Raw genomic sequence first — 9833 nt, 5'->3', positions numbered from 1 at the left:
CATTTCCCCAGTCCTGTTCTCCAGGACGCACTGCCCAGGAGGCCTCCAAGTTCTGCAAAAGAAGCTACGGAAAGCTCAGCTCAGTTCACAGACCAAAGGCCACAAAGGGGCTAGCCCCAGCCAGGGAAGCAGAGCACACACAGGGCGTCCTGGGAGATTGCAGAAACGTTGCAGAAAGGAGGGCGTGGCAGGAGCCTGCAGGACCAACGTGGGGCCAGGGATGACCCAAGACGGGTGTCAGCCTTCACTCTCCCTGGAGACCAGCAAGTTCCCAGCCACACCACCCAGCTTATGGCCCCCAGGCGGCTTGGCCAGGTGTACCAGACGCTGCCCAGCCCTGAGATCTGCGGCTCCCAGAAGGAGCACAGGAAAGCAGTTCTCACCCCTCGGGCTGCTCCAAGTCGCAGGCGGACCTCAGCAGTCCTGCTGGGAGAAGCCCCCCCCCCCCCCCCCCCCCCCCCCCCCCCCCCCGCGCTCCCAGGCGCCCACTGTATGAGTTCAAAGGGGCTGAGAACAGGGGCCAAGCAACTAACCACCCTCAGCAGCTCCTGCCGCAGGACAGGGACACGTCTGGGTCTCCCTCACGCTCCCAGGCAGCCTGGGGGTGGGGACGGCAGCCCTTGCACCCGCACCCACACCACGGATGCCGGCCGAGGCGGAGCGCAGACAGCAGCCAGGACTCAGGGCGGTCCCACCCTTTACTTTGCCCCAACCCGGGCGGGCCGCCCTCCTCGGCTCAGCCGCCCAGAAAGTGAGTGTTACAGCAAATGACCCTATTTGTACTTTCTAACCCTCCCACTGCCTCCCCCCCAAAAAAACTGTACATGAGTTTACAAACATATTAACATATAAATAATGAGAAGCGTCCCGGGGGGCCTCCCAGCTGTCTCTGCTCCGCGGGGTGCGGGGTGGGGGGGCCTCCGGTGGTGGAGCCAGTGCAGGAACAGCCCCTCTGGTGGCCCCGGTCCAGCTGCCCGCAGAGCCCGCAGCCTGGGGAGATCAGAAGCCACTTGACTGCCCGGTCATCGCTCCGGCTCAAGCTCGTGCTGGAAGGGGCGCCTCTTCTCCCGACAGTGCTTCTTGTGGGCCGGCCAGTCCTTCTGCTGGCACTGGGAGCCGCAGTAGCGCGCCACCTGGCAGCGCCCGCAGATGTTGAACTCCCGGAGCTGAAAGGACACAGAAGAGCAGCGCTCCGGTCACACGGCAGACCTGCGAGGACCTGGCCGTCCGTGCGCCGAGGCCGGAGGGTCTGGGCCCCGGTCAGGCAGTGACAAAGGAACGGCCACCGCAGGGGAGAAGCCGCGAGAGGGCAGTCCTAGGGGAGGCCCGGCTCCCCCACCGCGCACCTGCTTCTCCATCATGGTGCAGGGCGGGTAATGGCACTCGTAGTAGGTGCAGGACGTCTCCTCCTCCTCCACCACGTCCCCATTGGCGTTGTAGTACCGGGTCACGTTCAGGACAGGGAACTGCTCCTCTATGGGGTCCGTGGGCAGCTGCTGAATCGCCAGCCAGTATAAGCTTTGCTCCCTTAAAGAGAGAAGCAGGCGCTTCAGGATGCCTTGGCCAGGAAGGGTCAAGGTATGGAGGTGACAATGAGTGACCCCAGGGTGGACCAGCTGCTTCCTCTTCTCAGGCTGCCCCGCCCCCAGCTTTGCAGCTTGACTCTCCTCTGGCCCACCCCACTGCCTGGGCTCACCTCTCTGGAACACCAGTATGTAGCCTGTTTCATCTTCCCACTAAAAGGCACAGGGCAGGGCTTTGTCTGCCTTGCTCGTCAATCTCCCCAACGCCTGGGACGGCTGCACACAAGACAGGCACGGAGAGCACGTGCTCGCGGCCCCGGGGGCGCCCACATCTGCCCCTGGTTGGCCTGCCTGCCCGATTGCTGTGAGCTGCTCTACACCCCCCGAACACTTCTCTTGCTGGACAGGGCCAGAAGCTTGTAAATGCCCGCAACTGCCCCACAAGAGGCACGGGCGGTGGGGTGAGCACAAGGCAGTGAGCGGCCCGCCCTGGGGCTGGCCTCCGAAGGAGGCACCTCCCGCACTTCGAGAGCAAACGGATGGGTGGACCATCCCCTTCAACCCACCCGCCCTCTCTGGAGACCGGGCCGGGAGGGACTTGGATAAAAAAGGGAAGGGTCTGGCACAGCACTGTAAATCAACTATACTTCCAAAAAAAAAAAGAAAAAAGGAAGGGTCACCCTCTTCTAATGTGACAGACAAAAATTAATTCAAAATGGATCGAGGACCTAAATGTAAGACCCCAAACAATAAAACTCTCAGAGAAAACAGGACAAAAGCTTCACAACGTCGGAGCTGGCAATAATCCTGGATATGACACCAAAGGCACAGTAACAAGAGAAAAAATAGGCAAATTGGACTCCATGAAAAGTCAATTATTTTGTGCATCAAAAGAGACAATCAGGGACTTTCCTGATGGTGCAGTGGTTAAGAATCCGCCTGCCAGTGCAGGGGACACAGGTTGGAGCCCTGGTCTGGGAAGATCCCACGTGCCACGGAGCAACTAAGCCTGTGCACCACAACTACTGAGCCTGCGCTCTAGAGCCCGAGAGCCACAACTACGGAGCCCACATGCTGCAACTACTGAAGCTCACACACCTAGAGCCCATGCTCTGCAACAAGAGAAGCCACCCCAGTGAGAAGCCCGCACACAGCAATAAAGAGTAGCCCCTGCTCACCGCAACTAGAGAAAGCCTGCGCACGGCAATGAAGACCCAATGCAGCCTAAATAAATAAATAAAAACTTAAAAAAAGAGAGACAATCAATAGACAATCAATAGAATGAAAAGGCAACCTATAGAATGGGAGAAAATATTTGCAAACCATATATCTGATAAGGGATTTGTACCCAGAATATATAAAGAACTCTACAAGTCAACCAAAAAAACAAACGACCCAATTTAAAAAAGGGTAAAGCATCTGAATAGATATTCCTCCAAAGAAGACATACAAATGGCCAAAAAGCACATGAAAAGATGCTTAATTTAACATCACTTATCATCAGGAAAATGCAACTCAAAACCGCAATGAGACCACCTCACCTTCCTGGGATGGCTACTATCAAACAAACAGAAAACAAGTGTTGGTGAAGGTACGGAGACACTGGGGCCTCGGTGCGCTGCTGGGGGGAAGGTAAAATGGCGCAGATGCTGTGGACAACAGCGTGGAGCTTCCTCAAGAAGTAGATGGAATTATCCTATGATCCTGTAATTCCACTTCTGGGTGCACACTCCGAAGAATCAAAAGCAGGGACTCGAAGAGCTCTTTGTACAACTGTGTTCACAGCAGCATCGTTCACGACAGACAAGGGGTGGAGGCAACCCAAGTGCCCACTGATGGATGATGGATAAACCAAATGTGCCACACACACACACACACACACACACACACACACACACTCTCTCTCAATGGAGTATTACTGAACCTTAAAAATGAAGGAAATTCTGACACATGCTATGACATGGATGAGCCTCAAAGACATAATTGAGGCGAAGTGAAATAAGGCAGACACAGAAAGACAAATGCCATATCAATCCACTCAGATAAGGTCCAAGGACTTGGCAATTCACAGAAGGTACCAGGGGCTGGCAGAGGAGATGGGTGGGGAATTAGTGTTTAATGGGGACACAGCTTCGGTTTGGGAAGATGAGACAGTTCTAGAGACAATGGTAGTGATGACACATGACAATTTGAATTTGCTTAATGCTACGGAACCATGCACTTAAAAGTGGTTAAGACAGTAAATGTTATCTGTATTTTGCCACAATAAAAAGATTTTTTTTTAAAGAAAAAAAGGGTGAAAGTCAGGATGTGGGAGAAAACTGGCTACTTTCTGAGCCCTTCAATGAAGTTCTGGAAGACAGAGGTGAGTTTCAGTCCCAGCCGGCTTTCGAGGGCAGAAAGGGAGGGAAATGCACCTTTGCAAAGAGCACCTTCCACCCGGCTGGGCCGCCCTCGTGGCCCCACTGAAGTGACGCCAGGAAAGCAGAGCAGAAGGTAGGTGCCTGGCAGGAGCTGTGCTGCCAAACCGCCCGCCTCACATATGGGGTGATTCCTACAAAGAGCCGCCATGCGGAGGCCACTGAGTGAGATGGAAGGATACGTGACGCCGGGCCAGCGGGGAGTTCAGGCCACCCTTGGGCTGGCTCTGCCCCGACAGGTGGAGGACTGCTGACGGGCCGACCCCAGGCCGGCAAACTAAGGCCAACCCCAACCCCTCTGCCCCTGGGCCGACCAGCAGGGAGAGGCCCCTGGGGTGGTCCTGGGCCTCCTCGGAGTGGTCTGAAGGAGAATGGGGCAGCTGGGCCATGGCCTGGGGGAGACCACCGGTGGGGCAGCCCTGGGTGTCACAGACCCTTTTCCAAACAGGTCTTCTTAACCATGGTCACCTCATCTCACAACAATACGTGGTGCTCAGATGGACAAATGCTGAGATCCCAGAAAGACAGACCCATCGCTGGGTGACACGGTGGGCAGTGTCCCTCCAGTGTCTGCAATGGGCAGCAGCAGACCTGCATGGAGCCAGGGAGGGTGAGCCCCAGGCCTACCCTGAACCCATGTGAGTGCTGGACAACTTGGGGGAAATCCACAGAGGCTGGTGTTCCGCTCAGCCGCCCTTACACTTGTCCTGATGACACAAGCTTCCTTCTGTTGATGAAAGAACCCTCCTGCCCCCAGCACGGAGACAGAAGTGACTCAAAACAAGCTGACTTCCCCACGCCACCAGACACTGCTGAGGAAAGCGGGTGTGCAGCCCTGGCAGCCGCTCCTGAGACCTGGAGGTGGCTTTGTGGCTTTCCACATCTCAGCAGGGGAGCCATTAAGGGTCCTATCTTTGCTTCAGCGAAATTGGGCTTAGTTTCTGTCACTTGCAACCAGAAGTCTAGACTCACGTAACCTCCAGGAAGATGAAAATCCTAACCCAGCTACCACAAGAGGATCAGCCTCCCTCAGGAGGGGTCTTAGGATCAGCCTCTAACAACAGAGCAGAGACCCCCAACGCCTGGAGAACCCCCCCCCTTCCGTACAGAGTTATGGATACCCCTCCAGAGCTATAGCAGCATCAGATTGGATGCGGCCTTCTTACACCTGGGGACCATCCCCCACCAGCAAGCCCAGCTGGCCGGGCAATCCTGCCATTTCCTACCTCCAGTGCATGGGGCTCTACCAAGACCCCAGTGGTGACCACTGCAAAGATGCCACCCAGTCTCCATCCTAAGAAACACTGACACCCCCGCACCGACCTCACCGACTTCTGCCTGTAGGGGAAGTCAGTACCAGCACCGCCAAAGTCAGGAGAAGCTGCCCAGGGGCCCGAGGAGATGCACAGAAGCCCTAGGGAGCCCCTAAATGATGCACAGGTGGCCAGGGACACCCTGGCTCATTTTGGCTCCCATCCTGCTGGTCCCCAGCTCTTCCTAAGGGCTCCATGAAGTCACAGAGGGGCTTGTTCCTGGGGCCACGGGAACTGCCCTCGGAGCATCCCCTCCGCCCAAGTCCTCAGGACCAAGGAAAGGTGGAGGCCGAGTCGCCAACCCCCGAGCCACACTGTCCTGCTTCCTTTAAACCACTGACCAGACAAACTGCTTACAAAAGAGCATGACTGCAAGACCCATCTGTGTGCACAGGGGCATCCCTGAGATGGAGATGGCTCCTACATCTCAAGGGCGTCCTGCCCACCCACAGGGGACCGGCCCATACAACCCCTCTCCCCGCAAGAGCCAATTCAGAAGACCAGCCCAGAAAGATAAGCATCCAAACGGTCTCCTCCCCCTGTGAAGAAAAAGGGGACCCCCGCACCCTGAGAGAAAACGGCCAAGGTCACCAAACCCACAGAAGCCTCAGAGCACAGAGTAGTCGCGGGCCCCTCTTAGCAGTGAGCTTGGAGGGGCCGCCCTCAGCGGCATCTCGGCCACATCACCAGGCCCCAAGAAGACCCACCTCTGCTTGCTGGAGGTCTCCTCGGCTCCGGGCCGCCAGCCCCATGGCACCAGCTGCAGGTTGTCCAGGCGATTGTCCACAGTGACAGCGTTGAGATGCACCACCTGAAACCCAGGGGCGATGCCCCCCCTGTGCCGCTCCCTAGGAAACAGACAATGCTCCAGATGGGCTCCCAACCCTCCTGAACGCCTCAGCCGTGTGCCCTGAACTGGTCCCTGGTCACACCGACGGGACCTATCAGGAGCAAGGCTACAGAGAGGAACCCAAGTATGTCAGTCTGTGGCCCAAACAGGACAGGCCACGTGGACAGCCCAGCCCCTGGATTTAAGAGCTAGGCTGCAGGGAGCCAAGGAGGGAACCCGAAACCATCTCACACACAGCGTGGAGAACACCCCACTTGCGTGGTCCCAAGCACTTCGGAACCTCGCTGTTCACACAGAAGAGAGGAAGGCCCTTCCCCAACCCGGAGGAGGGGCCAGACCCCACCAACCCCCAGAGGAGGCTGTGTCCCAAACACACCGAGCAGAAAGGGCGCTCAGCCTGCAGACTCTCTGGCTGCCCTGCCAGTGCCACAGGTCGCAAAGCAGCCACCCCTCCGGGATAGTGACAATGACACAGAATTAACTGGGAGACCTGGGGAAGGCACCATGTGTCAACAAGGGGTCTGCTGGCTCCACGGGCCCCGTGCACCTCAGGGCTTGCGCAAACCCGACAGGGCAAACAAGCAGCTTCGAACACCCACCACAGCAGCTCATGAAGGAGCCTTCCCGACCCCCTTCCTCGGTTCTTGTCAAAGGCGTATGCAAATATCTTAGCACCATTTCCATCTGCGTCTACTTCCATCCGGGCCTGAGAGAAAACAAGAAAAAGCTCTGTTAAAAAGCCTCTGATTATCAACAACATTCCAAATTAAAAAACAAGCCAGAGGGACAATCCCAGGCCTATTCCTGGGACCCTGGGGGTCTCCGGAGTCTCCCAGACACGTGGCACCAAGAAGCACTCTCCTCTTGTGGAGGCAAGACGCAGTCACGAACCACTCTTTGCAAAACATTGTAGACACAGAGAAATAAATCTTCCTATCCTTAAAAAAAAAAAAAAAAAGCCCCCACCCAGTAAAAAAAAAGATAAGCCCTAGACCAAGTAAGTGTAAAAGGGTGACATCTGAGGTAAGAGTGGGTCCACAGACTCGTGGAAGGAGGAGTGCGCGGGTGAGGACTAGAGGCCGAACAGCTTCATCAGGTAGGAACAGCAGAGGGCGAGAGAAGGGGGGGCAGCCCTGGAGAGTCTCCCAGGGCACAGAAGCTTGTCCAACTGAACTCAATCACAAACATGACACAATTTGTCTCCTTTTCAGGAAGAGCCTGCAACCAGGCGGAAGTGGGGGAAGACCAGCATCGCAGAGGCGGTAGGGGGCTCCACGGGGCAGTGACAGACAGCTTGAGATGCTCACGTACCAGGTCTTGCCCTCACATCACAGGGAAGAAAACCCACCCCTTGTGACCCTCCTGGGCATGACTAAGGGCATGCTGGCAAAGGAACGGCGTCCTTACCTCAAAGGAGTAGCCCTCCACCAGCGGGATGTCCTGCTCATCTATCAATGTGTACTTGGTCTGGAAATTAACGTTTCAAGACATTACATTTGGAATCAGTACGAGGTACCGACAATGAGCAGGAGCCGCCCCTTGAGACTAAGCGAGCTCAGCAGGCGAGCGGCCGTCTACTCTGAAAGCAGGTAGAGGTGCCAAAGCCTGGTCCTTCCCCACTCCTGACTGCGCAGAGTCGCGGCATCAGGCTTCACTTCCCATCTGCTCGCGAAGAACCAAAAGAAGTGCCACAGGACTGGACAGGTACTAAGCTGTGCATTTTAATGTGCTGATAAACCTAGTCCAAGAGTATGACGTCACTGGAGTAGAGGGAGGGGGCCGGGATTGAGGCAGAATATGCAGAAGGTTTCAGTTAACATTTATTTATTAAGCCAGGTGGTCCTCACACAGGTGCTCACTGAATCGTCCTTCCTACCTCTTTGTCTGTCTAAAATGTTCCAAATAAAAGTTTTAAGGGATGACATTAGTGCAATCAGTCACTGAGTTAGAAGGGACCTCAGAGCTGATGGGGAGCCCACCCTTCCCTAGTTAGAAAGTCACATCCCCTTGCAGGAAGGGCAGGAAACGGTCCCCAAAACGGACCAGTGTCATTCTCGCTTGGAAAGCTTTTTTCTAGCATCTGAATCGGTTTTACCTTCATCTGACTGCCTCTGCTCCTCTCTCCCACCAGAAGCTTCCGCCGCTGGTGATGGGAACAGGGTTCCCATCCAGGGTAAGGTCCGTGGCTGGTGCAGCTGCACGGCCGGCCGGCTCCTGGAAACAGCCAAGCCTCAATGCCCACAGGTGCCAGGAAGCCCCAGCCTCGAACACGCGGAGGGCGGGGCCAGGTAAGGGAGAGAAGCAGAGGGAGGCCCTGCTCTGGCGAGGCCCACTGAGGCTCAGCCAGACGGGGCCGCCGCTGGCAGCACGAACCCTGCCCGAAGCTCACTACGGACCGGCAGGCACAGGCGGCGCGCACACGCAGGTCTCGGCGAGGAGCGAGCGCGCCGCCTCGGAAGGGCCTGCGCTCCCCGCGGCCGCAGGCGCAGCCACAGCCCCCTGCTCCCCCGGCCACGGCGCACGGCCGGAGCCCCGGGCCGCAACCGGAGGAGGGCTGCCCCGGGAACCACGCCGTCGGCCCGCCGCCCGCAAACCGCCCGGCCTTTGCCCGTGCCCCGGCCCGGGTCGGGCCCCCGATCCAGCCCCCGTCCCCCAGCCTCGCACCCCCGACTCCGACTCCCAGACCCCGCCCGCCACCCCCAGCTCCGGTCCGGCCCCCTGCCTCGCACCCCGGCCCCCTACTCCCAGAGCCGGCCCGGCCCCCGGCCCAGCGCCCCAGTCCTCCGGCACGACCTTTGCCCCAGCCCCGCGCCGCTCACCTTCCCGGCCACCCGGCCGAGCCGCACGATGCCCAATTTGAAGTCGGTCATGGCCGGGCCTGCGCTCGGCCGGCGGCGCCTCTCCCTCAGGAGGTGCCGGGGCCGGGGCGGGGCCACGGCGAGCCGGGCGGGCCAGTCGGATGAGTCGGGGTCAGGATCGGGGCCGGGCGGGCGGGCGGGCGGGACGAGGCTGGGCCGGGGTCGGGCCGCCGCCTCCTGGCGCCCGCCGGACCTGCCACGCGCCGCCGCCGCCGCCGCCGCGCGCTCCTCAGCGAGCGCGGCCAGGGGCGGAGTTCGACGCGGACACACCCCCGCGCGCCGCCGCCCGGCCAATGGTGGGGCGCGCAGTGCGCCGGCCGGCGCGCGCCGCCACGACGCAGCCAATGGCAGGAGGGCGAGTGCGCCGGCGCGCTGAGGAGCTGGGCCAGCGCGGGGGAGGGGCGCGGTCGGGGGCGGTGCCTGCGCGGCCGCCGGGCGCGACGTCAGTTTCGCGGGAAGCTTTGTGCGGGAGGCCAACCTACAGGCTCGCGGCCCCGACCCTCTACCCCGACACCGACCCGGCCTCCGCCCTCGCCCCCGCGACCCCGACTCGGCCCCCGCCCCTCGAGGAGGGCGGCCTGGCTCCGCGCCCCGGGCCTTCCGGGCTCTGCAGGTCGGGGTCCCTGCGGGACTGGCTGCGGCTGCCGGTAAACCGTCCCCCGTCCTCGGACAGCGGGCAGGAGGCCGGAGTGGGGACAGGGACCCGGAGCCCAGGGGCCACCGTGGCGTAGGGGCTGGGTCCAGTGCCGACAGGCCCGCCCTCCTCCTCCCTGGCCGCCTCCACACAGGGGCCCGGATCAGGACCCTGTAGCCCAGGGGTCCCCAAACCCCAGTCTGTGGACCGGTACCAGTCCGCGGCCTGGGTGCAC

General features: G+C 59.4%; 1 protein-coding gene across 1 annotated transcript; it reads right to left on the bottom strand.

Moving 5' to 3' along the window:
* Positions 1-684: 684 nt before the first annotated feature.
* ZMYND19 (zinc finger MYND-type containing 19) lies at positions 685-9087 on the bottom strand. Its single transcript, XM_027104166.1, has 6 exons — positions 8926-9087; positions 7514-7573; positions 6706-6812; positions 5964-6104; positions 1347-1527; positions 685-1166 (listed from the first exon to the last, which is right to left on the bottom strand). The coding sequence occupies exons 1-6, from the start codon at positions 8974-8976 to the stop codon at positions 1023-1025; spliced, it is 684 nt and encodes a 227-aa protein (XP_026959967.1). The 5' UTR covers positions 8977-9087; the 3' UTR covers positions 685-1022.
* Between the last annotated feature and the right edge of the window lie 746 nt (positions 9088-9833).

The sequence above is a fragment of the Aethalodelphis obliquidens genome, unplaced genomic scaffold, assembly GCF_003676395.1.
Source record: "Aethalodelphis obliquidens isolate GAN/ISIS:26980383/991018 unplaced genomic scaffold, ASM367639v1 scaffold7, whole genome shotgun sequence".
NCBI lineage: Eukaryota > Metazoa > Chordata > Mammalia > Artiodactyla > Delphinidae > Aethalodelphis > Aethalodelphis obliquidens.
Note: the sequence above shows the minus strand (reverse complement) of the source record. Positions and strands in the feature narration are given on the sequence as shown.